Below are 16,038 nucleotides of genomic sequence, written 5' to 3' on the forward strand. Positions count from 1 at the left end.
CTTCATCAAGCCCTATTCATGGGTATGTCTGAATATATCAGCAAGAATTGGGAGGGCCTCCAGTACTTAAACAGAGAAAATAATTGTTTGAGACAGTCTGGCTTCCTCTGTTGCTACCCAATACTACATAGTACCTTCTGTCACAACTCTTTTAATCAGAATTTCAAAAAGAAAATGAGCTACTTGCTCCATGCTGAAGAAATACAATGAAAAGACAAACTGGACACCAAACCAATGGTTTCTGGTTTAAAATATTTTTATTATTAAAAAAGTACAGTAATCAGACAGAACAAGATTGTTTAGTACTCAAGCACACACCCTGCCTGGAAGCTGCAGTGGGAGTGCCCACTGAGCTACAACAGAGGAACCTCTGGGTGGCCATGCTTACTGAGGCAATTCTCGGGATTCTTCAGGTACACAACAAACTCGGATAGGAGAGAGTGCTCAACATTACACCTCTGAACAGGAACAAGTATAAAATGGAGTGAAGAGAGGTGCTGTTCTAAAGCACTAAAACAAGGAGGCACAAACAGAAGAGTTATAGAGACTAATACATAATATACTGTTTTATAATTTCTTTAAATAATGACAAAACTCCAATAAATCCTTTCACTGCAGGCTCCTTTCCCCACCACAAAAAGTCTGTTTCTTGTACTGCTCTCCTGCTGTGACCTCCTGTCAAAAACAGGGATGAACATCACTAGGGACTGTCTTCCCTTTTCATTCAGGAATACAATGAAAACAGCACTGTATACAACATAGTTATAAAAGTAATGTCCAACACAGCTATTTGTACTGACCCTAGGAAACATCTACTGGAAGGGAAGGAGAATTTTTTAACAAAATAGTTATCTCTTCCCTTGTCCCCAACCCACCACCAGAAAAAGGAAATGCAAAGCGATACCCAGTGCTTGAAAAACACCTATGTGATTTCCATTCTCTTCCAGTCCACTCCCAGCCCAACCATCCCACCCCACTCCCCTCCTACTTTTACTGTTCAATGTACAGTACACGCAGAAAGAGAAATTTTAACTGATGAAACGGAACTGACCAAAGACTGAAAAGCTTTGAGAAACTGTCTTTGTGCTTCTGACAAAGTTATATGTAATGTAGTCCAACCAGAGTAAGAAAGGGAGAAAAATATAATTTCAAAACTATGTATTTTGCCTCTTATTATTTTCGATCCTAATACCTTTTGAGTCTGGAAAGTTGATAATCCTATAGTCAGAGGATGTAGGGAAAGTGAGGGTAACAGAACAAACAATATTGCTTCCAGTGGCCACTCTTCGTTGATCTTTCTCATTGACTTAAATTTTACTGGTTTACAGATGAGGGCTAATCTCCTTTCCATAGGATAAATACAGGGTACTCTAATTAGCATCATAGTAATGATTATAATACTTTCTTGCTCATTTAGAGATCACGCATCATTTTTTAAACATCTATTAATAAGAAGCCTCACAACACTCCTGTGAGGTAGATATGTGGATCCCCATTTTTAGATGGGTTAATAGAGGCACAGAGAGGTGATGTGACTTGCCTAAAAACTGGGGAAATAGAGAAGAGAGGCAAATCTGGGTACCACCCAGTTGTCAGAGATCCATATTTAATAGAGAAAAAGACAGTGCTAAGTGTTTCTTTAAACTAGACCCATGCAGTTGCTTTCCCATTTATCCCTTATGTAGCAATTAACATACAATGGAAGATCAACAAGCTTCCTTGACTTACTCAAGGTTTTGTCAATCACTAATGGTTTGCTTCAGGTATGAGAAAGCATTTTAGGGGCTAGGATAGAATTGAGAATACAGGTATCTCTAATTTAAGAATCTTGTAGACCATTCTGTTTCAAAGAGTTGTTGAAGTTCTAAAATGTTACTATCATGTACATAAGCACCGGGTTCTAGTTAATTGATTTTTCTCATGGGTATACAGGATAACACTTAAGACATTGTTAATATGTATACAAACTGGATTTCAACGATTAATAAATGGCAGAAGGTGGGGTCATGGTTCTCACCATTAGCATGGAACGCTATGCAAATAACTAAGGCTTAAAGACAATGATATGAACTCAGATAAAGCTAATAAAAATGATTACATATGGAAATGTTTATAGACATGTGCATATATATATAAAACTTAATATATATGCATATATTTCTTTGTTCTATCGGATGAGAAGGCCTTGAAGAAATAATATCCCCAAAGTAGCAAACATACATAGTGCACAGATCTTGGTTTCTGATACAATTCTTCAGTAAAAGGAATTAGAGCTACTGAAGAAATGCCTGATTATGAAAGTGCCCTCCACAAAACAAAAGCAAGATGAACCTGGAACATCTTGAAACACTAAAAATTATGCACATGGTGAAAAAAAACCTGATGGGATAGGTAAAAAAAGACTTAAGGGTCAATTCAAAAGAGATCCTAACAGTCAAAGCTACAATTTGGGCAACAAAATAAAAGTAGCATTAGATTATAAAATAAACTATAAAATAAATATCAATGAGTCCATGTTGGCATAAATAAACAACTGTGTAAATAAATAAATGGGGAGGAGGTAAAACTCCTATGCAGAAGAATTCCAAAGAATGTATGTAAGTACTTGCTCTCAAAAACATGGTACATAACTCACCATTTCCATATGTGTGGGCTTCATATAATAATAACTTCCCTCCCAACAGTGTTGGATGATGAGAGGAAAAGGAGTACATGGGAGAAATCTCAATATACTATCCCAACATGAAGAATAAGTTACAGAAATATGATGTTAGGAAAATAGTAACGTTCAGGCTAAAACCACTAACTTAGTCTTTTCATGAGAAAAATAGCAAATAAATTCCAACTGAAGAACATACTCCCAAGGTCCTTGAGAGCAAGGATATCTGAGATGCCGCCACAACCAAAGGAGTTGTGACTATTAATACAATGCAGTATTTTAAAGGAGAGGTTAAAACAGAAAAAGGACAGCGGATAAAAACTAAGGTAGTCTGAGTAAAGCACTGACTGCAGTTAACATGAACGTATCAATGTTCTTTCCCTAATTGTAGTGTGCCATACTAATGTAAGATGTGGGGTAGCAGGAGCTCTGTTCTACTTTCACATTGTTTTTGCCTGAAAACCTAAAACAGTTCTAACATGGAAACTTTATTTAAAATGAAATTCTTTGTGCAAACATCTCTTCTGCACATAAGGGACTGCACTAATCCATCCAAACCAATTTACATCTCCTATATTTTACAATGGCAATTATCAGTAATTATATTCAGCTGCCAACCGTCTACAGAAGGAGGAATTCCACTGTAATAAATTCCTGAATAATATCCATCCCTATGAGATTTCCATATCCTAGGCAAATGCCATACTAACAGTGTTTTGCTCTTGTATGCCCATTAAACTTAGTTAAAACTTCAATTAAAACCAAGAGAGATGCATTTCCTTTCCTTTCTACACCACTATCTAGCATGTGCTTTTGGTGTGGTAACTCTACACTGTACTGTGTTTCAATCTATTCACTCTGGAAAATTTTAATTGTGACATATTCTTAAAGAGTATGTTTTTAATTAGAAAGATTTTTGCCATTTTTGGAAAAAAGGACAACGAGAGTAGGGCTATAACTGTTTCTTGACTAAAGACAATTAACCAAGCATTTGCACAAGTCTATTATCACTCTGCAGAAATATATTTGAATAAAGGCTCAGAGATGCTAGGAACATCAATATCTAGGATCCTAATCTGATCACCCTTATGAGCACTATAATTCGATAGAGCTCACTTGTACATGTATGTCTCAATATAAATGTTGTAACTGTATGTCTCAAGTCTAAGGGGCACATGCCAATTCTGACCTCTGGAAAACAAATCTTAGGATCCAAAGTGGGAAAAAAGTGGGTAACACTTTGGACTCTGTTCTGTAATATTGTACCAACTACTCAATTATAAGCTCAAGCCCATGCATGGTAGTAATATATAATTATCAATCTGCCATACAATGTGGTCCCCATTAATAGACTGGCCCTAGTTATTTACTAGTGCTTTAATAATTAGTATACAGCTTAGAACTTGTATACCCAAAATCAGGAAAAATCCTATATGAAGATAGTAATAATAGTAAATAATAGTAAAACCTACACATCATCTTGAAAAGTACAAGTAGGCCTTAACTTATGGATAATTTATTTCTGGAAAGACACTGAACCTTAAAACAAGCTAAATTAAAAAAAAGGCAGAAATAACAAAAGATGAGAATAGAAACACTGTGTGTGTGATGTTAACTGGCAATGACCATAAGCACATTTTACTTACTTTGCCATCAACTATGTATGAATTTTGGGTGATTTAAAGTTTTCTGAAGTATAACACATAAAATTGGACAAATATTGCAACCAATCGCATAATTTTTTTCCTTTAATTTGGTTTACTAGTGTGATCCCTGGGAGAAGGAGTATACAGGTCTATAAGGCCTCAAGGAAATATCTGGAGAAAGACTCTAACCCGTATTTGCCTCATCTGTAAGATGTGAGGGATGGGTAGAAGCAGACAGGACCCCTTCTGGATGGTAGAGTTCTAGGATTTAGCTAGAAAGGACAGCCACAGGAGGTAGTAACCTAAAGTTTTCAAGCTAGAACTTTTGAAATATCTGCCAAGAAAAAAGGTTTAGTATGAAGACAACCTTTAGGCAAGAGGCTGTGTCCAATCCTACACTGATACAAAGCCCCTCTCCTTTTTCCCCAGGAGAGAAAATATACCACATGGAGGTAGATCTGAGGTCCAAGGCCAGGAACAGAGGGTTTTATGCCCCAGAGAATATTAGGAACAGTCTGATTGGGCAACTGAATGTATATTATGCAGCCTGCTGTTACGTCTAAAATAAAAGGCTTGGGTATTGATAGCAGTTGTAAAACATTAAAAATGCTTTTTATATGTCAGTGTCAGAAAGAAAATCTCTTCTATCCCATTAAAAACAGAAGAATGAGTGCCCAAAAATGGCATGAAGTAAACAGATTCCTCTAGTGCAACCCCTTACCTCTGCATAACATGCTCAGTGTGCACTTTCTCTCAGGTAATAACTGGATGGTTGCTTTATGTAAACAAAAGAATAAACAGCACAGTGTAGCCCATCGAAAGCACCGTTTCAACAGGCTGCCCTTTGAATGAGGTTTGGGATTAACAGCAGTTCTAACACCTTATCCAAATAATTGCTCACAGGGTCCTCCCAGGTCTATGTTTTCCTGTCACTTCCCGACATATTTTCCTAAAATACTTCTCCCTACTGATTTGTTTTCTGTGCTTTGAATATTTGTCCAAACTTAAGCTACAAAGAATGTAATTGTGCCATAAAACCCTTAATTGTAAAGGAGCATGAGGAGGAAGAGGAGGTTGAGAAAATCCCTTCATTTCTTTGATGGACTTCAAAAAGGAGGGCTGGTACTGTCTGTAAACCAAACTGGCAAGGACAAGTGAAACTAGATCTACAAAACCTTCGGGTTTAGAATGAGACGCTAGTTCAGACTCAATTCTCTGGAAATCTGACCAATCAACTCCACTGTTATTCCCCTTGTACCTATGACTGAGAAAAAAAATCCCTCATTTTAGGACATCATTAAGTAACTTTAAGTACTGGTTACAGTATATATATATGTATATATACGGATAAAAGTATTACAAAACAAGAGAAAAGTGGGGGGGAGCAGCGGATGTTTGTTCACAGCCTTGAGTTGATTCCTGTTTTGTTTGTTATTGTAGGAAAAATGTCTCTTAACATAGCATGAGGGGTCAGGGAGGGCAACCATGGGCGCCACACTAGAATTCAACCCAGGAAGAGGTTGAGAAAACTGAAGTCTGGACAGTGGAGAGGTGAAAGCGGGATATGAAGAGCCTCATGGGAGACCAGCTAACTTTTTCTCCAGTTTCATCAACCTGGCTCAGTAGGCTGTTCTAACCCCAATCACAGGGGCAAGTTGTAGTCAAAGAGGCAAACGTAAGTCTCAAGCTCAGCACACACTCAGGAGACCAGCGCAGCACATCCACTGGGGCCTGGGATATTCACATGGTGTCATGACGGCGGCGGTGGAGGGACAGGTGGTCAGATCGAGAAAAACTGCGGTTGCAGTCTGTGCACCTGAAGGGCTTGATGCCTGTGTGCTTACGGAAATGGCGAGTGAGCTCATCGGAGCGAGCAAATTTCCAGGAGCAGCCGTCCCAGGTGCATTTGTAAGGCTTCTCTCCTGCAGGGGAAACATGGCAAAATGAAGGTAATCAGGAAATGACTGGCTACTAGAAAGATAGCAGAATACATAATGTGTATGTATATCGAGGCTTTAGTCCAAAGTATGACAATCACCTTGAAGGGGCACTCTCATTCACCTTTTTAATTAGTTAGTTTGACAAATAAACATCTGCAAGTTGCAGAATATGTATATACTGGTTAAATCTGACTGATTAGCATTACTTCACATACTTACTGGTTTTTGTAGTGAGGATACCTAAAAGTTTACCTGACTACACACTGCTGTGTGCAGAAGGTCTAAACTTAGGCTGAGATGGTAAAGTGGAGAGAACACGGGCTCTCAAAGACTCTTTGAGTCCTGCTTCTACCACACTAACCACATAGTAAATAGTAGCATTCCCCTGGCCAAGTCTATTTTCTCAAATCTAAACAGAGACAAAAGTATTTCACAAGGTTGTTCAAAACATTCAAAAGGTAGACAGTGGAGGCCACACATTGGAAAGCATACCTGCAACCCTAGCACTCAAGAGCGAGAGGCGGGAGAAATATTACAATTTTGAGGCCAGGCTAGTCTACATAGTGAGTTCCAGGCTATGCAGGGCTATATAGTGAGGTACTGTCTCAAAAGAGAAAAGAAAAAAAAATCAGATTGCCAGTGAGCACTGTAAACTAACTGTATTAATTACATTCCTCCTCTCTGTGACCAAATGCCTGGCAAGAAGTAAGTTCTGGAAGAAAGGACTTATTCTGGATCATATGGTTTGGGGGCATGCAGTCCACCAAGGCAAAGTAGCCAGGGTGGCAGGAGGCTCCATTTGGTCAGGAGCTTAGTTCAGTGTGTACTCACATCTCTGTAGATCAATCAGGAAGCAGAAAAGAGGACAGAGAGTGGGGCTGGGCTCTAAGCCTACCTCCCGGAGAGTCACTTCCGACAGTCAAGCCCCAACTGCCAAAAATTCCACAACCTCCCCCAAACAGCACAAGCAGCTGGGGGCCCAGTTTTCAAACACTGGAGCCTGTAGGCGGAATTTGACATGCAAATTGGAACACAAATCCAGGTGGCTGCCACTCTCTATGCTACAACACTGTTCTAACCATATTCTCTCATCGGATACTTCCTAATGAATAATCTGAAATAAATCCATCTACAATAAGAATGTGTAACTCAACGGAAAGAGCACTCAGCTAAAGCATGCTTGCTTTTGTGTAAGGTCGGGAACTCATTCAAGGGAAGGGATAGGGAAAGCTGTCAAGTTCAAGAGAGAAAGAAAAATGGAACAACCTAGTATAGGGAGAATTACCACAGCACAATCCCATGATATGCATACGTCACATACCATACATTTGTACACTCGGGATAAAGGAAACATCAACACACTGAAATAAAAATTATAGGAAAAGTATCAACAATGAGAAAAGTCAAGGTGAAGGATGGTAGGAGGTCTTTTTAAAATAACTTTTTGTACTGCTTGATTACTTTAAAATCATGATACAGCATATATGGTAAATATCACATATATTATAACAAAAAATTAAGCCAGGAGGGTAGTAAACACTTGTAAACCCAGGACTAAAGAAATTGAGGTAGGAGGTTGAAGAATTTGAGGCTAGACTAGGTTTCTAAGTGAGACTGTGTTGCAAAAGTTAATTAATTGGGGCTGGAAAGATGGCTCAATGGTTCTGAGCACTGGCTGCTCTTCCAGAGGACCCAGGCTCAATTTCCCAGCCACCACCATCAATAACTCCATTTCTAGGGGATCTGATTCCTTCTTCTAGCCTCTGTGGCACCAGGCACAGACATGTTACACAGACATACATACAGGGAAAACACCCCTACACATAAAATAAAAATAAATAAACCTTTATTTCAAGACAGGGTTTCTCTGTGGAGCCCTGACTGTCTTGGAAATCACTCTGTAGGCCAGGCTGGCCTTGAACTAAGAGACAAGCAATAATGCAGACACAAAGTGTATTAGGATTCTAACAGTCTTTGTTCTTCTATCCCTCCTTTCCCCACTATAAAATTTCCAAGGCATTTACTTTTTGCTGTTTCTGGTGGCAATCAGATTTGCATCTTTCCTTTTAACTTACTGCTTACTGCCTACTAACCCCTTCAAGTGTTCACTAATTAACTGTATAGCTGTTAGATAACGGACCACAGAATAGAGTCCAGTCCAGTTCACAGGTTTGGAGTATTACCAGGAAACTATTTGGTTGATTAAAGATGTTATTTACTGATCATTTCAATTGCCACATTAGCCTCTAAGAAGACTGACACACAGCCAGCCAAGTGCTTTACAACAGTTTTGCTATGTATAGATTTAATGTAATTGCTCAAGGATTTTTTTCCTAGGAATTCCTATTTCACTACATCTAAATGAATAATAACCAACTTGTTAAAGTAGTGCCACCATGTGGCAATCTGAGCTCATTGCTAGAGCACTCAGATACAAAATAGTGCAGGAAGAAGTCCATCTTTTTACTTCAAGATCTTTGTTTTTTATTATGGTTAAAGAATCTTTTATTCAAGCTAAGGTCAGTGTTATCTAGACACCAAAACCTGATGAGGACACATGAACAAAAAGTGAGCAAGCAAGGTTCAGGCCAACAGCCTTGATGAACATACAAAACTCCTCAATAAATTATTTTCAAACTGAATTAAACAGCAAATCAAAAAAAATAAGCCATGTTAACTTAATTTCATTCTGGTGTGACAGGATAGATCAACATGCACAAATCAGTAAATCTAACACAGTACATAAATACGATCAAAGATAAATATTCCATGATAATCTCAATAAATGCAGGATAGGACTCTGATATAGTTCAACATATAAACCTTGAAGGAATTCGGAACAGGAGAGTCACATACCAACATGATAAATGCTATATACAACAAATCTATAGCCAGCATAATACTGAATGAGGAGAAAAGGGAAGCGTTTCTTGTAAAACAAAAATAAGACAGAGATAAATCTACAATCCACATGCCTTTTAAATACAGTGCTTGAAATTTTATCCACAGCAATATTACAAGACAAGAGAAACAGACGGACAGACAGAGAGGGGGAGAGAGAGGGATAAAGATGCAGAGAGAAAGAGAGAGAGAGACAGACAGACAGACAGACAGACAGACAGACAGACAGAGAACACGACCACTGAGATGGTCTTCTTCACTTGGTAAAGGTGCTGTTGCTGCCAAGCCTGAGTGTTCTTTTTCTTGTAATAAAAATATAGATGATACTTCAAAAACAAAAGCAGAGCCCGACACTTAGTAAATACTGTTATTATTGTTCTATGTCGCTTTATTATCATTAACACCATGCTATAAACAATGAACCTGAATGGTTTCCTAAACCTCCTTTCCAGCACTAACATAACTCTATTTTCTTATAAAATATATAATAAAACAATGCGGAAAATATATGTGTACTGCAGTCTTTTAATTTTCTTTTCTTTTTTTGTTTTTTTTTTTGTTTTTGTTTTTCAAGACAGGGTTTCTCTGTGTGACAGATCTAGCTGTCCTGAAACTCTGTAGACCAGCATGTCCTCAAACTCATAAAGATCCCCCTGTTTCTGCTTCCTGAATGCTGGGATTAAAGGCATGTGACACCACCACCAGGAAAATTTGCACTTTATATGGATGCACAAATGACCTAAATGGCTAAAGCAATCTTAAACAAAATGCTTAGGATAGAAATGCTGAAAGTATTCCAAAATACTACAGAGCAATAGTAACAACAACAAAACAACAGTACTGGGTATAAAAATCAGACATACAGACTAATGGAATAGACTAAAGAACCCAGAAATAAATCCACACATCTATAATCATCTGATTCTAGACACACAAACACACACACAAAAACAAAACCAGTATGTTTCAGTACAAAATAACCCCAAAAGGTTGTGTGAGTTATGTGTTGATGGCTTGTCCCTAGTTGGTAATGCTAGAAATGACTTGATTACGAGGATTATACTCAATACTTATCCATTCATGCTCTTAAAACTTTATATTATTCATAATGATGGAAAACACAAGTCAGGGCCTGTGTAGAAGAAGTAGATCAGTGGCAGCATGAAGGTATATATACTCAGAAGGCACATCTTGTCCATGGCCTGTCTTTGTTTATCCCTGTGTCTCTTATACGCCACCATGTGGTGAGCCACCCCATTCCCTGACATGCTCTTCCCCATGGTGCTCTGCTTCACTGGAAGCAACAGACAGGTGGCCATAGTCTAAAACCTCTGAAATCAGAAACCAAATTAAATCTCTCCTCTTTCAAGCTGATTTTCTCAAATATTTAGTTCAAATGATAAGAAGTATCTAATGCATATATACTGGGGAAAGATCATTCTTAACAATAAATGGGGCTGGGGAAGTATTGAAAATATAACTCTAATTCTCACTAAACAAAACTCAACTCAAAATGGTACAGAAACTAATGCTAGAACCATAATTCTGAAACTCTTAGAGGAAAATATGTAAAATACTTCAATGACCCTAGTAGCTCAGGAAATAAAATCAAGATGTAACACATGGGGTGATAAAAATTAAAATGCATCTGCAGAATAAACAAATAACCAACAGAATAACTGTCTGATAACTGACAGAATGAGAGAAAAACCTCTGCTAGTTATGCATGAGAGAAGATTCACATCCAAATACACAAAGAACTCAAAAACAGTTAACAGTAAATGAGTAATTCAATCAATAAATGGGAAAATGATGTGAACACACACTACTGAGAAGAAGAAATACAAATGCTCCAGTAAATGCATGGAAAATGCTCAGATTTCAGCCACTACAGATGCACAAGAGAAATCTATATTCCACTTTAGCCTGGCCAGAATGGCAAGTATAATAAATAAACAAATATAATACAATACAGAGATGAATATGGAGAAAAAAGATTACTGATGTTCTGCTGGTAGGAAAGTAAACTAGTAAATAGAAAACAGTATGGAGATTCCTTAAACAAAACTCAAAAATATGATGAATGTGGTATTGTATGTTTATAAATCCCAGAACTTGGGAGATAGAGGCGAAAGTATCAGAAATTCAAGGTCAGCTTCAACTACATAGTAAGTTTGAGGTCAGAGGTTGCTTACATAAGATCCCACGTCAAAAAAAACAACAACCAAAGAAAACAAACAAAATCAAAGGGGCTGGTGATGTAACTAAGTTGGTAGTACTTGTACATCATGCATGATGCTTTTAATACCTAGCACTGCAAAACTAGGCACAACAGCATACTTACTTGAAAGGTAAATTTCAAGTAAGGCTTTCTGTTTGGCTAGACTGTTTTTGCTTTTAGGATAAGAACAACAACAGGGCCAAAACCCATAAGTGATCTTTTATTCCTTGTAGCTTTTCTCTCTCTCCCCCTATCTTCCTCTCTTATAGCATATGTGTATACAACTACGTGCTGGAGCTGGAATGGGGAGGGCGGGTTGAGGAACAGACCTGTATGGATCCTGCGGTGAGCTTTCAGGTGAGAGCTTTTGGTGTATACTTTGCTGCATCCTGCAAAGTCACACTGATGAATCCGTCTTCTCTTTAAGTCAAGAGAGTCTTCTCCTTGCATTTGGGCCATTGTTGCTGGTCTAAGCAAAGAAAATAATATACGACCAATTACAGTGGTGGTACTTCATATCATCTTACTATTTATGCAAATTTCATGCTAGCTCCCCAAGAGAAGAAATAGTAGGAACAATGTAAATAATTATTTCAAGTAGGCCAGTCTACTTAGGAAATGTAGCTCCCTGAGAAAGCATGGGAATGGTAATTTTTCCTTGAGTAGTTATGTTGTCAGACAGTGTGAACATTTCACTTCAACCAGTGCCACTCTGGTGCTTAACAAAATGCATTTTTCATATAACATGTTTGCTCAATGCAAGCTAATTGCTTCTGATTCGTTTCAAGATTAGAATACCAGGCTATTTTAAACTTACAGAGTAAAACACTACAAAAGTATATTTTTTGGGAAATTAGAAGATTTTTTTCCAAGAATAGAATCATGATATACAATTAGAATGTAATTCTATCATAAGAAGCATGAGCATACACACATATGTACACACACTTATGTAGTTCTTAGGGAAAGCAGTTAGCTTGTATTTTGTTTTCCTCAAACTTTTACTGTTGTGTTCTGTTTAATTCTAACTCAATATGTGCACGCATGCGTACACACACACACACACACACACACACACACACACACACACACACACACACACACACACACACTTTAAGTACTTACTCTTGTTGCAATCCATGCAGACCCTGTAAGGCTGAAGATCCACTCTCAATTGCACTCTCATCACTATCACTTGGAAACTCCAGTGGAGACATGGAGGTGGGGTCAACTTTGACTAAAAGCAAAGAAAGGGAGTACTGTAGACCAGGATGCATGCACCTCTACAATTATTTTTACCTCAACAATTACTTTCAGGTTTTCCGGTTTGGCCCATATGAGGAAGTAGAAGATAAAACATCATTTGAAGACAGTAACCAATAAACAAGTTTTGTAGCATAAGAAGGGACAGAAGCGTCTTTGAAGGAAGGGTAGCAAGACTGTTCTTGCATCACCAGGATGCAAATTTCTCTAGGACACGATCTAAGTGTGATGTATCCATCCCTCTTCCTCCAGCTCCTTGTAAACGGTCTCCAGAAAAGATGGGTTCAACATATTTTAGGTACACTGAAGTCTCTGAATAGTCCCGACTGTCTTGAGAGAATTCCTAGAATTATCCCAACAATTATGACAATCAAGGCTGATTGTAAGTTCAAGGCTAGCCTGATCTACAGAGCTAGTTCCAGGACAGTCAGGGCTACAAAGAGAAACTACACCTTGAAAAAAACTAAAAAACAAAAAAAAATCTGATTGTAGTATTTCAAACCATGTCAGAAGCAACAGATTTTCTTTGATCATTTCTGATTATGAATTAAAATAAATGTAAATCTAGAAAGGGAACTGTTGTTGAGGACAATGAAAGATGGGGCTTAATTTATACTTTCTGAATTCTGAGCTTACTTCAAAAGTTAAATAAGACAGGACTGGTGACACAGGCCTAAAACCTTAGCTTCTCAATAGACTGATGCAGAAGAATGTTAAGTTCAAAATCTGCATGAGTAATATGTTTAAAGACAGTCTGAGTAACCTCATGAAACTGTATCAGTACTAGAATACTTGTTTGGCATGTGTGAGACCCCAAATTAAACTAGCAGTACCACAAAACATATATAAATGGATAGATGATAGTATATGAAACTCTTCTGAGCAAATATTCAGCCTTATTTGTTCAACAAATGATCCACGGTTAAGCAACTACTAGGGAGCCCTGTGGTGGATGTCACTGGAGAGGTACACAATCACATCGTAGAGTGTTCTTGAGAATTGCCAAACCAGTTAGGGAAAATGGATTCACACTCTTGAAATCAAATAAAATCTTAAAAGGAAGGTCACAGATATCATATAAAGGACTGCCCAGGAAACATGGCTATATTGCAGAGACTTTTCTATAGAGAATAGGGAAGCTGTGGGGAGAGGCCAGAGCTAAGCTTGAAGTTATGGTAGTGTTAAAGGAATATTGAGTTTTCTAACAAATCACTCCTAATGGCACAGAAAAAAATAGCACAATAACCTAGAAAGTCACAGGGATGGACAGTGTCTTAGTGAGTGTAAACTATTTTTTTGAGTTTATAATTTAACTGTGTTCAAATTTAGCATTTTGTTTTAAAACAGTAATATTTTCAATATAATGCCTTCAATTCTTTAATATCAAATAATGGCATATGAAGATTCTAGGAAGATACCTAATATTTCAGTCAAGAATATGCATCCCTGTTTAAGAACATGGTCTAAAGGAGATCAATTATAGGTTCTTTCATGAGGTCCCCTTAGGTAACAACCCAGGCTGGGTTACCTTGCAGTCCAGCCTATGACTCGTAATCATCCTGCCCCAACCTCTCAAGTGCTGAGATTGCAGGCATGTGCCAAAACACATGGCTCATATAGATTCTTAAGCATTACACAGAAATGATTTTAAAACCATGTTTAAAAAATGATAATTAAAACAAGTCCCCTTTGAAACAGTGCCCCTCAGAATTGGAAGAGGTGAAGAGAGACACGATAGAATGGCTCAGAAAAGCAGCTCTCTGAAAGCAAATGACTGAAGGAAGCTGTACACCCTGCACTCACCTGATCCAGCATTTTTGCCATCTCCTCCAATGAGTGGAACAGTAATAGCTGCAGGACTCCCATCTGCAGGCAAACTGGTATAGACCATAGGCAAAGACTGAACCACCAGTGGGATTGTCTTTAGTCCTCCCATCTTATTTGGCAAACTGACTGATGGGATAGTGTGAATCACATGTAAAATTGGCTGGCCCCCGGTCCCCTGAGAGGAGGCCAGGATAGAGCCTGGAGTGAGAACAGTAGGGATGGTGGCTGAGGTGCCTGTGTCAGATGAAGTAGGCACCACAATGGCTTGGGCTGCAGACGGTGGCTTAGGAGGCCGTATTGGAGCTTGCAGCATGCTAGCAGGCTGGAGAGGAGCCTTCGGCTTGTGAAAGGACAGATCAACTGGTTCCACCTGGGGCATGTTGAAATCACTAGCCAGAAGTTCTTCTGGCGGCTCAATCTTGATATCATTAAACAGGGCTGGGTTCTCCATTGAGCTGGCATCCAGGAGTGGTGAAGTCATATTACTTCTGTCTGCCATCACAGGGCGATTTCTGATCTGAACAGGGCCAGTGACCTAAAATAAACAATTACGAGGTAAAACAGCCACCTATGTACTCTAAAGAGTACATATGTACTCTAAAGAGTACTCTATGTTCCTATGTACTCTAAAGAGACATAGGAACAATGAAAGAAAGAAATCTCTACACTCATGGAACCGATACACCATACTGAAAGAAATAGGACTATAATACACGGAAAAATAAAAATGAAAAAATGTTACTAAGCACCAGTGTTCAGTATTGGTACTGCTCTATCATACAATTGATAATTTTTTTACTTAAATTTTCACAATCATAGATTTAAAATGAAATTCAATTTTAACTTGAAAAATACAATATAAGGATATTAATTTAGAAAATAGCTCTTCAAGAAAAAAGAAAGCAGAAACTAGTTACACAATCTTCCTGCAAAAGCACTGTGCTAAGTCCAGTGACAGCAGTTATGAATAAGACAGCTAAACACATACTAACTACAATATTAGTGCAATATGAGTAGCTTGCAAGTCATACTGAAATAAGCGATGTGACATATGAACGAGAAGCTCCCGAGGAAGTACATGTCGTAAGTACAGTGGTACATAACTTGCCTAGCAAAATCTAAACCACAGGTACCGTTTCCAATGGAAAAAAAAAGGTTTGTCGGGGCAGGGGCAGGGAGAGGTTAGGTAATTTGTTCTATCCAGACAGGGAAGGCTTTAAGGAGATAATGACATTTTCGATGAATCAGAGAATTAATAGGCTTTCTGAAGGAGAGAAAAGAAGTAAGAATTATGCTTGTGTTTGCAATGGTATGGTATGTTAACAGATAATATGCACAGGGAATATGATACAGGGTAATTAATTGAATTTACATGCAGCATTAAAGTTTGTAAGTTCTAAATTGTGGAAGATTTTAAAAAATAAATGCCCATCTATAATGCCATCAATTGGGGGGTGGAGGCAGGAGAGGCTGGGGTGAGAGGATCATGAGTTTGAGGCCAGCCTGGGATACATAGTAAGACTTGGTCTATACACATAGAGAGAGATAGAGATACAGAGAGACAGAAACGCAGAGACACAG

General features: G+C 38.2%; 1 protein-coding gene across 1 annotated transcript in view; it reads right to left on the minus strand.

Annotated features, from left to right (window-relative positions):
* Positions 1-242: 242 nt before the first annotated feature.
* Klf8 (Kruppel like factor 8) overlaps positions 243-16,038 on the minus strand; it is a 31,192-nt gene continuing 15,396 nt past the window's right edge. The window contains exons 3-6 of the mRNA XM_005086979.4: positions 14,434-14,992; positions 12,493-12,604; positions 11,697-11,836; positions 243-6,227 (exon numbers count right to left, since the gene is read on the minus strand). Coding sequence (XP_005087036.1) covers positions 6,046-6,227; positions 11,697-11,836; positions 12,493-12,604; positions 14,434-14,992 — 993 coding nt within the window. The 3' untranslated portion in view covers positions 243-6,045. The remainder of the gene's footprint in view (positions 6,228-11,696; positions 11,837-12,492; positions 12,605-14,433; positions 14,993-16,038) is intronic.

This window comes from Mesocricetus auratus, unplaced genomic scaffold (assembly GCF_017639785.1).
Source record: "Mesocricetus auratus isolate SY011 unplaced genomic scaffold, BCM_Maur_2.0 Super-Scaffold_100003, whole genome shotgun sequence".
In the NCBI taxonomy this organism is placed as follows: Eukaryota; Metazoa; Chordata; class Mammalia; order Rodentia; family Cricetidae; genus Mesocricetus; species Mesocricetus auratus.